The sequence below is a fragment of the Astyanax mexicanus genome, chromosome 21, assembly GCF_023375975.1.
Source record: "Astyanax mexicanus isolate ESR-SI-001 chromosome 21, AstMex3_surface, whole genome shotgun sequence".
Lineage (NCBI taxonomy): Eukaryota > Metazoa > Chordata > Actinopteri > Characiformes > Acestrorhamphidae > Astyanax > Astyanax mexicanus.
The window spans coordinates 16,973,886-16,986,148 of record NC_064428.1 but is presented as its reverse complement, the minus strand read 5'-3'; the positions used below and the strand labels follow the sequence as shown (position 1 = coordinate 16,986,148).

At 39.0% G+C, this 12,263-nt stretch overlaps 1 protein-coding gene across 1 annotated transcript; it reads left to right on the top strand.

Moving 5' to 3' along the window:
• The first annotated feature begins 357 nt into the window (after nucleotides 1-357).
• smcr8b (Smith-Magenis syndrome chromosome region, candidate 8b) lies at nucleotides 358-11,628 on the top strand. Its single transcript, XM_022674893.2, has 3 exons — nucleotides 358-1,079; nucleotides 1,198-3,957; nucleotides 8,389-11,628. Exons 2-3 carry the CDS (start codon nucleotides 1,394-1,396, stop codon nucleotides 8,804-8,806), a joined length of 2,982 nt encoding a protein of 993 aa, XP_022530614.2. The 5' UTR covers nucleotides 358-1,079; nucleotides 1,198-1,393; the 3' UTR covers nucleotides 8,807-11,628.
• The last annotated feature ends 635 nt before the right edge of the window (nucleotides 11,629-12,263 follow it).

Sequence of the window (12,263 nt, the reverse complement as noted above, 5' to 3'; positions counted from 1 at the left end):
CACTTATTTATTTATTTATATTATTTTTACCAAATTGAAAACCTCCGGAATATAATCAAAAGGAAGATGGATGATCAAAAGCCATCAAACCAAGCGGAACTGCTTGACGTTTTGCACCAGGAGTAAAGGCATAAAGTTATCAAAAAGCAGTGTGTAAGACTGGTGGAGGAGAACACTACAAGATGCGTGAAAACCAGGGTTATTATAAGTATTGATTCCTGAACTCTTAAAACTTTAGAAATATGAACTTGTTTTCTTTGCATTATTTGAGGTCTGAAAGCTCTGTATCTTTTTTTTTTTTTTTTTTTAGCTATTTCTCATTTTCTGCAAATAAATGCTCTAAATGACCATATTTTCAAACATATACCTATAAAAAGCAAAGTCAGAGAAACTGAACAGAAACTGAAGTGGTCTGTTATTTTTTTCCAGAGCTGTATATAATAAATATAAAAGGTGTTCTTTGCTATCAGTGATGGGTTGTTTAAATCTAGTACTTCAAATTTTCCCCAGTTAAACAATATGTAATAATAATGAGATTTAATTTATTTTAGACAGTTTTCTACTTTTTTAAGAGTTTGTTTCTCGTTTTCAGGAGTTTCCTTCCCCATTCCCATCTTCCTGCTGATAAATGCGCGTTCACAAGCGGAAAAGTGAGGGAAAAGAGGCGCGTTCACGTCGTTTATCCAAACTTAAATCACGCTGAAGCAGCTCGTGTAGTTTCTGAGGAGAATTTTGGCGGTAAAAGACTCTGAGGTGATTTTTTTTCCCCCTCAGAAACGGAGCTGCAGCGAGTTTGAGGGAATGGCTCGCGCGCTCTGGCCCCGCCCCCCTCAGCCCTGTCACATGGGCAGCAGCTATGGGAGTCTCAGCTCTGCTTACTTCTCTCTCCCTCAGCCGTGTTTACTTCAGCCTTCAGACTAAACCTGACAACATGAGCAAAGGTTACCCCCGCCTTTCCTCTCTCCTAACCCCGAGCAGACGGCCAGTCTCAGTTCTGTCCTGCTGCTGACAGCCTCAGGGCTTCTCTTCTGGAGGAGGACGGACATGGCTTTGGTTTGGACCTGAAGTGTTTGGAGGAGGTATGTAGGAGGGAGTTTTGACAGCTCTCAGGGTGTGTATAGAAACATTGAATGGACTGTAAAACATTTCCACATGGATAAACTGTGATGTTTTAGGTGATGTTTTTGTGTCTTACAGCACACCAAATACTGGGTCAACCACAGGGTGAAACCCTGAGTCACTAGCCCTCCAGGCGTGGGTCAGCAGACCGGGCAAGTATCCTAAATATGAGGACCTTTTGAGGGTGACCAGACCTACAGAACTTTTGCGTGTATGCTTTCTGTTCATATTATATTACATTATATATGTGTGTAAAACTGCGATACCTACCACCATGATTGGATCTCCAGATTTGCTGGCGTTTACGACAGAAACGGATTTTCGAGAACCTCCCACAGATCCATTTGCACTTCCAGAAGAACTGTCAGTCCCTGAATACCCTCAATCAAGTGAATCTTCGCCCTGGTCTTGGACATCCAGAGTTAAATTCAACAAAGATTTCATTCTCATAGCTGAGTTTTCCGAACAGGTTGGCCCCCAGCCAGTGCTTACAATTCCTGATGGAAGCAAGGTTTGTGGGTCGTTTGACCTCAATCACTTCTCTCTCAGGATAATGTCAATGGACTATCAGACTTCATTCACAGGCCCTGGTGGTGCTGGCTGTCCCAAGCTGAACTTTGTAGAAGATGCCAAAGTGGTTCTAGGTGACTCCCGAGAAGGAGCCTACGCTTATGTGCACCACCTGACGCTGTACGACCTGGAGGCTCGTGGTTTCGTGCGGCCCTTCTGCATGGCCTACGTGTCTTCCCAAGAAAAGAAGATCATGACTCATTTCCCTCAGCTTTCAGCTGAGTTCTCCAAGGCGTCCGAGTGTCTTAAGACTGGAAACAGGAAGAACTTCGCCAACGAACTGGACAAAAAGCTAGGAGACTTAGAGTACACCAGATTAGTATTGCTGCGAGAGATAAAGCGGGACAGGCTAAACAGTTTACCCATCAGCGAGATCAATGGAGGCTCAATCAATGATGGAGCTGCATGGAACAGAGAAAAACAGGATAAAAAAGGGAACAGCAGTTTGTTGCTGACCACAGTGGAACAGAAATTGAAAGAGAAAGACAGAAGTGTGTTTTCAATTGAGGAAGAGCGAAATAACGGCAGCTCAGATTTTGACAAAGAGCAAAATGAAGATGATGGTTCATTTGTGCATGTGACTTCCAGACAAGTGAATGATCTGTCAGAAAAAAATATATTAAAAGAAAGTTCCAGGTTAAGATGTACCTCATTACGGTGGCCTGATAAAGCTGCAGAGCTGGCTAGTGTAGAAAAAGCCATTCGGGAACACAGAAGCCTTTTGAAACAGGTCACCTCCTACCCAGCCAGAAAGCTCAGAGACCCAGAGTTTTTTCCATATGAGCCATACGACGCACCTCACTCTCTGGAACCTGACTTGGACCCGCAAATCCCTGAGCCAGGAGTGGAGTGCAGCGTTTTCACCTACACATCATCACACACTCCAAAGCTGGTCAGCTCCAGCTCTTGCAAACAGTTTGACAAGCGTCTTAAGAATTTGGAGGAGCTATGTGATGAATATTTTCTCCAGCAAGCTCAGAAAGAGCTCCGCTCTATTGAGAGGAGCTTCCGTGGAGACAACAGCTACCTCCTTACACGGCAGCTCACCCAAAACTTACTCCAGCATCTCAAAACCACTAATTTTCTATTTGAAGATCCATGTGACTTGGTTGCTGAGTCAGAACAACAGTTCAACAGACCTCAAGTGCGACCACTGCTGCGCCTGCCTGTTTCTCCACTGCAGAGTGAACCTGTAAGCCTGGAGTCGTACACCTCCTGTGTGGAAATGGTACCAATTAAGCTTGACGTTGCAATCAATGGACAGTCTGTAGCTGAGCACAACAACATCCCAGCATCTCCTAGCTGTGATGAGCTCCCTATGACACAACATGTGCCGGCAGAAGGAGACTGTGATGACAAAGAGGCAGTTTCCTCGCAGATGAAGGACAGTATTAGCAGTGGAGAGAGTATTGAGGTGCTGGGCACAGAGAAATCCTTTAGAACTCAGGGAACTCACATTCCTGTGGAAGTAGTTCCACAGAGACCTCTGTCGTTCCCCGTGCCTGCTTTAGAGGGGCGAAGGCGGAGAGTGGCAACCCAGCGGGCAAACAGCGAAGACAGCATTGAGGTACTAAGCATCACAGACTCCATCATTCAAGATGATCTGCGGGCTTCCTATCCTTCTGCTATCTCTGAGGAAACCACAGAGTGTGAGGAAAAGGAGAAAGACAGAACATCAGGTCAGAAGGACGAAAGTGTGGATGGTAACCTTTGTGGCACTGGAGAAGTAGTTCCCAAGAAATTACACATAGACTGCCAGGGCACACCTTGTACCCCCGATTCACCAACTCTTGTTTTAACCCCACCTGATGCTTGTGTAAATTTTGCTCTGAATAAGGTCAACTATCTGGATTTGTATGCCATGGCAGGGCCATTTTTTCCTGTGGTTGACGGGCCTTTACAGCTCTTACAAGATGACCTGTCGGACTGCACCAGTTACCTCAGCCTCACTTCCACAGCCTCAGTCTCTTCAGGTGTCTATGGGGAGAAGTGTACAGGTGTAAGTCGGCGAAAGCGTGCCAGGATAGGACGGGCGGCACTGCGATTCCTGCGGCAGTTTCCATTTGCTGTGCATGCAGTATACAGCCTGCTGAGCGGCCGGACACTGGTGGTGCTGGGCAGTGAGGAAACGATTGTTAGACATTTGGTCTCAGCACTGACAATCTATACACCACATGTGGGGAAGTACAAAGAGAGTATCCAGCCGTGGACGTCAGAGCCTCTGCAGATTTCTGACTTACTAACCTGGAAGCTCATCGGCTTTAACAGGTAAGATTTACGTTAAGAATGGCGTTACTGCAAGCATGTGTGTATAAAGTTTAGCATGTTCAGACTGGAGGCCAATCGGATTTGTTTTTCAAATCAGATCTGTCAAGATAAATGTCCACACTGTTATTTTCAAGTGATTGGACTGGATATACATGTCTGGATATCAAAAATTAATCTGCATGGGCTACTGTGGTAATGAGGCATCATTTTGGCGCTCATTTTGGACCCCCACACCTCCATCTCTCTAGATTTGATGAGGTTGCTGTTTGACTTGTGACACTGAAATCTGATGTTAGTGACCAGACTGAGATTCATCTGTAAAAATCTGATTCTAATTGCATTTCAAACCACAAAATGTGCCAAAATTAGATTTCAAGTCATGTCTGACTGTTCAGAATATCAGAAATCAATCTGGATACAATGTAGGTATACGAAATATGTTTTTTGGGCTGGCAGTCTGAACATAGCCTTTGCTTCATCCCTCATATAAATAATTTTAGCATAAGAAATATTGCCTGAGTATTGCTTAAAGCCCAGAGCAACAAGGGGACACAAGGTAACAGTCCTTTCTAAGCCAGAAAAATGTGTCCCCCTGAGCTTTGCATTCCTAAATTGTCCTGTAACACCATGTCCTAGAAGCTTGGCAATGCTACGGATGCTTGTCTGCTGCCAGTTTATTGACACACCTCTTGTTTATGAGCTTTAAATAAATAGCATCAGTAGTTGGCTAACCTGTTAACCAATATCTACGTTGGGTTGATGTTCTGAGGAAATAATAGCCTGGTATTTATCAAAAGCTTTTTTGGGCATGAGGAAAGGTCACAGTCAAGGTCACGGTGGACGAATTTATAATACAAAAAAAATGGTAGAGCTCCTTACTGTGACGATAATAAATGTCTGGTGATTTTTGGGCAGTATTTACAGCTTTGTAAGATATATAAGTGGCTGCTGGTGGTGATTAACCTTAGTAGAGTTTTTGTTGAACAGTTTTTTTTTTGGACTCTATATTGCTGAAAGATATTGTGATAAACAATACAAAACAAAACAATTGTCCTTTTAAGATCATAAGATTTTTTTGTAAAATGATAATTGCATAATGCAGTTACTTTGCCTGTCTCAATAACTATTTTAGGACTGTCAGCGTTAACACATTTATGAATGCAATTAACCTGGAAACATACTTTTTTACATACGTATTTTTTACATAAATTATTTATGTGGCCAAGTTTGACTGCAACCTCCCCCCATAAGTCATTAATTTTACAGAGCCTGCTGATGTTTAATAGCAGTTTAATTTAGCAACTAAACATGGCAGAGTTCAGAAGGTAGATTACATTTTATTCTTACAGATATATTGATAAAAGTTCTCTATTTCCCTCTATCTCTCTGATCACAGAAGATCACAGCTGTGATTTATGTACAGTTATTTTTAAACAATTAACACCACTAATAAAATATTATTTCATTTTGACGATCTAACACAGATTCTTTTATTTAACCCATTTATAAAAGCTAAATATTAAGGTAAAAAAAGTTTGATCTATCACGATAAACCTGATAACTCTACGTTTAATTTTCACAATTTCTGGCCTTCCAAAAATATCTGCTGTAAATGAGTGAAAACATTGAGTCACCTGCCTGTTTCTGTGCTTCTAAACTGAAACATTTCATTGTGTGCTCAGGTTCAGTGCAAAATACTGTATTTTTATTGTCTCAGTTTATTTTATTGGTCTTTACGTTTGCTCTACTTTCCTTTATAGCTGTTACTTAACCTCACCACTTGAGCTGACACCTGCTGTGCATTATTGTTTATTTGTGTAGATTTACTACTGGGGACCACATAAAAAATATTAGAGGTTGAATCTTTTCTATTTAGAATTTTCAGATTTGCCCATATCTTAATATGTAGTGGCTGATTAAACAGTCACAGATAAATGTTACACAACCTGCAATTGTTTTTTGTAGCAGGTAGAGTAAAGGGGTGTTTACCTCCACAAAGGGGGCTTTTGGTTGTAACAGTTTAAGAACCGCTGCTTTACTGTACCACCAGAGATTAGAATACCTAGTTGAGAATGTGTTGTGGGTTTGTTTGATTCCCAGAGGACGCACCCGAGTGAGTCCAAAATTAATGGGTTCAATGGATCAAAATCAGAGTTATTTGATCATATTTATACTGAAACCTACACAGAACAATATCAAATGTTTATCACTGCAGACATAATATTTCATGCGTTTAAACTCCAGATATAAACCTTTTAAACTCCAGCATCATCACAACACCCAGTCAATCAGCTCACAGTAGCAGTAATGCAGTTTTTTTTTTTACTGCCTAAAACCAGTTTACTGTTGAAAAAATATATAATAAAATATACATATAAGTATTCTATTTGTATTCTATTTATATATTCTATTTATATATATTTGTAAGTATTCAATTATACTTATAATAATCATACACAGTTAAAGAAATGTCCTGGACAAATGAATAGTGTCTATTTTTAAATTGTGTTTTAGCCATTAAGTTCAATTTATCCCCATTCATTTTGGATTCACTCCCAAGCTCCTTCTAGCTATTTACAGGGATATAACAGCAAAGATAAGAAGTGGGTAGTCTGTTTCTGTTAACACTAAACTGCAGTAACACACATCAGGGACAACAGAGAGTGCTAAAAAAAAATCAGTCAATCAATCAGACAATCAAGAAGTCAAACGGTTAATCAATCAACCTTTATTTAAACTTACCTTAAGTTTGAGCTAAAAGCACATTTTCCTAGTTTAGCAAAAGAGTTTGTTACCTAAAGAGTTATCCAGTCAATGAGGAGAATCTGATAAGGTGTGTTATTGTTAGTGAATGGTTTTGTAATCCATAATCAGACATGTTTAAAGTATTAGAAACCCAGACTGAGTAAAAATAAAAGTGCTCTATGAAAAAAAAAAAAAGACTTAAGTAGAAGTTAAAGAGTTCTTTAAGCTTCACACTTAAGTGGAAGTATGAAAGAATTGTGAGTTGTAAAATGTAGTACTCAAGTACTGAAAGTACAGTACTGTTTTATTAGTGTAGTTATTACAGAAATCAGTGAAGAGTTCTCAGAGTGAAAGGCAGAGTGGGAGCAGCATGGTCTTCTTATAAGATTCACATTGATCTCTTGATTCACTTGATGATGAGCAGCTTCAATAAACCCGGTGACAGTGCAGAGCATCTACCGCTATTGCTTTAGTGATAAAGTGGGTGACTCTGGAATAATTCTTAACATTTTTATAATCATAAAGCATAAAACAGCAGCACATAAAGGTGTAAAAGGTAAAGGTATAAAACTCATCCAAAACATGTAGTGAAATAAAAGTGGAAGTGAGAGGAAAAAAGGCAGTTTATTACTTAAATGCAGTAGTTTTAGATTTAGTTCTACTTCATTACTATAAATCTTTTTCTATAATGGCTTATAAAAAGTTAGTGCTTTAAGGATGAAGGATAAATGATAAATAAATCTCATTGTTTGAGAGAAGGTTCCCAGAGAATGAAGTCTGCTGTCTACATGATCTAATTTTTTCTTTTTAGATGTTTGTTAAGGTGTTGGTTTTATGTGGTTCTTACTCAGGAAGGTCAGCTCTAATGTAATAAAGCTGAATCAGCTCCGCAAAACCAGGGTTTCTGCTTGTGGGCTGATTTCCCAGATCTCAAATAAAAAGGGAAAACATTGGATAAGTTCCTACAGCTTAAGTCATTTATCTGATGCTGTTGGAAAGATTTAGATGTTCTAGATTAGATTATACATTCCTTAAAATATAGTGTGTACAAGGTAGGATTTAGAAGTTTTCTCTCTGGAAAATTGTGTTCATTTAATCTGATTATCATATGCTTCCATGCCTTTGTTAACACAATTAATTTAGATAATTTGAATTAAATTCTGGGTGTTTATCTTTGGTACACCCTTGGTGTTGCTGTTCAAAATAACCAACCATTACAATTAGTAGGCAACCATTACTGATTGATCAGACTCTGGGACCTTGATTTCTGAATTAAATGCAACATTTAGTGATGGTTTGGGGATCCATGTCTTCTGCTTGTGTTGGTCAACTGGGTTACATCAAGACCAGTGTCAGCCCAGCATCTCCATGCTTCCCTCTGCTGACAAGCTTTATGAAGTTGAAGTAGAAGTAGAATTCATTTTCCAGCAGGACTTAGCTTACACTTATGTAAGTACCAATCAGTCCACCAATGGACCTCTCCATTCTTTGTAAGAGGGAAATCTTGCAAAATCGGCAGTGTATCAAATTAAAAATTTCCTTACTGCAAAATATAGCTGTGAATTGATTTACTGAAATAAATGAACATTTTTTAATGATATACATTTTTAGATGCACCTTCAATGTGTGCAAAACATATTCTAACCATTTACTATTTATCTCTACATTTGTTTTTTTTTTTTTTAGATTGGCACCACCTTTATCCTCCAGCACGCCTCCCTGCCTAATTCGTTACGGCCGGTACCTCAGCATACTGGATGTGGATCAGAGGACTTTGCGGTGTCCGGCTTACAGAGGTTCTCTGATCTGTCCTCTGATGGAGCCTCGGAGTCAGATTGTCCACGGCACCACCTATTACCTGTACGCCCAGAGTGTAATCAGCAAGCTGGTGTCCAGAGCGTTCCTGCTTACTTTCTGTCACAGCCTCCACCTTCCCAGCAGTCCCAGTAAGAGGAGCAGAGCAGAGCGCTTCCACTGTGACCTCCATGATGACGATTTGAAAATATTACGTTTCCTTTCTAAGCTCATCTCTCAGCGTCTGTCTGGCAGCACTCCCAAAATCCTCCGCTTCAATTACACTGCCAGTACAGTATTTAAACAATGAGCTAGCTCATCTTCTTCTTCGTGGTGGAAGGACATTAAGGCAGTGATATCAGTACCTGGGTTTGGGTTATAAGTGGAACGCTGCTCTGACCTGTGGGATAGGGTGTAGGATCTCCTGTATTGAATGTCGATGTGATTTCTGCGAGAGTCACTTATCTGTTCACATGGACAGTTCGAGCCAGACTCCGCCGGTCACGATCATTACCACCCACTGCACTGAGCTGTCCACTGTGGATGGTAATTAATGTCTTCTATGATGTAATGCCAGTACACAAATTACACTGTGGATTGAAGAATGGTAAGTGTCCAAAAAACTTAAAAAATGCAGTGTCCCATCCATCTGCACCCACTATCAGGTTTTGCTCAATCTGATAAATTATGTCCACTTGCCATGAGCACTCTGACAAACTTTAAACTCAAAAAAAGTTAACACCTCACAGCCTTTACAGTTGGGCCAATCCCAAGTCGTTCACTGAGCTTAATGTTTCATGATCAATTTACGTACAGACTTTTGGCGTGTCAGAATAATACGCATAGGAAATGTGTCGACCTCCTAAAGTTACATTTGAAAAATGACTGCATGTGTTACCATTATCAAAATTACACACTGTATAAAGCTCCTGTTGCTTCACTGGTGACTCCAGTTAAACTTGGTGTAGCTCTAAGCATCTTGCTTGCAAGCGATGGTTTTAAAAGGACAATAAAATTCAGTAATCCCAGTTATTTATGGCCCAATATAGCCATAAAAATCCATCTCAAATTTTCATTTAAAATGTTCATGTTCGCTCTTTAAAAAAAAAGCATCTACTGATTCCTTAGGGGTTACCAAAAGTGTCTATTTCATGGTACAGTTTCAAAAAGAAATATCATCCATAAAGTATTATCATAACTGCAGGGAACACAGTTTTACTGCTGTTTTTCCCCCCATATTCCAGAGTCTGTTCTATTACCAATACTTCTCTACAGGCACTATTATTCTCTTTATTTGCACAATTGTGTCTGCAGTGGGTGTGACTCTATGCTAAATTTGATAGAAGGGGTGTCCACAAACATTTGGACATGTAGAAGTTGGTCACATCACTGTGAATGGAGATTCTCCATTAAAAGAGATATATAGTCTAGAACTAGGGTTAATCTGTGTCGGGGAAAACCAACAAATAGTGTATGCACTGAATTTCAGCTTACTGAACACATAAAAAAAAAGAAAAAATGTTGGGGGACTTTTACCTGCAGTGTAAATGTAGCCTTTGTTGAGTGCTACTGTTCTGAAGACCTGGTGGTCAGTCAGTTCAATGCTGTTCAGGATACACTGTTCAAAGTACAGCAGCAACAATATGATTAATCCCAAAATCTGCATTTCCAACTAGTTATTTTATTTTTTTGGCAGTACAGGTGCACATGTGCTTGGGGTAGAACATGCAGGCGCAGAATTGGCTCAGAGCGTCCAGGTCCTTGGATTGGCTCACGTTTGTGAATGTGTAGATCTTTTCCAAGTGCGGATAAAAGTGATCCTTGCTGCTTTTGATTAATAAGGAAATAATGAGGTATTATAGCAGTGGATTATTATTATAATTCTGGTCATACAGTGAACTCAGCACTTTATAATCAGCAGGCATTACTCAGGGTTGTTCTAAATGCTAAGTCACTGTCAGCTGCTTATGCTTAGTATGCTTATTCCTTTTACCTACAAAAAATGGCTTTAGGCACATGAGAACCAAAGTTTATGTACATTTAGTCCGGTTAGTTTTAGTTTCACACTAAAGTTTAATGTGTAAGAAGACTTAAGAACTTTCCTATATTCTGTCTTCATCACATACACTGGCTGTTTTTCTATACATTTTACATTGAGGATTGCTTTTGTAAAACGTTGCCAGTTCCTGGTGTTGAACACGCTTCATGCAGCAGAATGAGTGTAAAAAGATTTCCCCTTTTTTCATTTAAAATGATAAATAAGGGTTAATCTACAGTTACAGTAGATATAGGCACCAATAATTAAGCAGAATAATCTGTTGCACCCATACTGTTGCACAATGCACGTACAAAACACCATTTTTTTTCTTCTTCAATTTTTAATGGATATAGTTAGCCTGCCTCATCTTCCCGTTATTGGTTCAAAAGTCCAAACCATGGAAAAAAAGTGTTGCAAACTGAACCAGACCCTTTTAGTTTCTCTTGATCATCCACTTTCTTTGGTCAAATACAATTCTGGTCCTTTGATACAGACTGTGGTTCATGGCACTTTCACATCTGCTATATTAATCCAGTCCAATCAGAGTAAATATAAAAGCACTCAGAAACAAACGTGGGACTGCTGACTGTGCAGCAATTCTCAAAAATAGGTTTTACCCAGATTGTAAAAAGACCCATGTCAGGTTTTGCAATCAGAGAAATCAAAACATTGCCCAATCCATTTGGTCAGCTCTTGTAAATTACATGCATTACAGTCAGTGACAGTACCATTAGTGAGGTCAAACTGTTGGATGACCACCATCCTACCTCACAAAAAGATAGGGCGCTGTGCTAAAATCTGACGACAGGACAAAGTAAAGCTCTTAGTGCGCTCAGTGAACTACAGTGAAACCAAATGTACACAATGTAACATTCATCAACCTTATTTGGACTTCCAGGTGTGAAAACGCCCTACAAGATTAAAAGAATTTGCTGTTTTTAATTCATTTCTTCCTTCAAATACTGTAGGATTTGTAACAGGCTGCAGCACAAACCCAAAGCACTATCTCCTAACGCTGGATAGGTGTTCTTTTCATGAATTTCTGCACTTTTTTTTGTCCATATACACTTTAACTTATTGTGATTACTGTGTTTATGTCTGCAAAAAAACTAATTATGCCAATGGTTGTTTAAAAAATAAAATAACTAGTCTAGTTTAACTGGACTAAACATGCAGGTATGAAAATAGCAACAAAAAAGAGACTGCAAGATTATTTAAAAAAAAAACAACAACTTATGTACCAAATATTTTTGGTACATAAAGAGAAATGAATGAATGAATAAACAAAAATGATTAACCTGGAGGTCTTGAAACTGTCTTTAGGGTTTATGAAAACGATGCTAATTAATGTTTTTTTTTTTTTTTCAGCAAAATGGTGCAGAGAATCAGATCCGCACAATATTTAGAGTTTATTAAATCCAGACTCATTCACTCATTCGTTGTACTCAACTCTTCGATTAGATTCATTCAAAGAGTCGCAATATTTGGAACTAAAAAGGGGCTCATGGTAAAAAAAGGATATGTGCAATAAAATATGAGATCATTGCCCTTTAAAAACAACTAGAAAAGAGTATTTATATGTAATATTAGAATGGCTAGTATAAAAGGTTTTGTCTTGCACTGTAAAGTATGAAGAGGCTTGTGGTGTAACATGCAAATACAAATGTGAGAAACTATGTTACTGTCAAATCTCAATCTGTATTTTTTTTTTTAAGTGAAAAATATATTT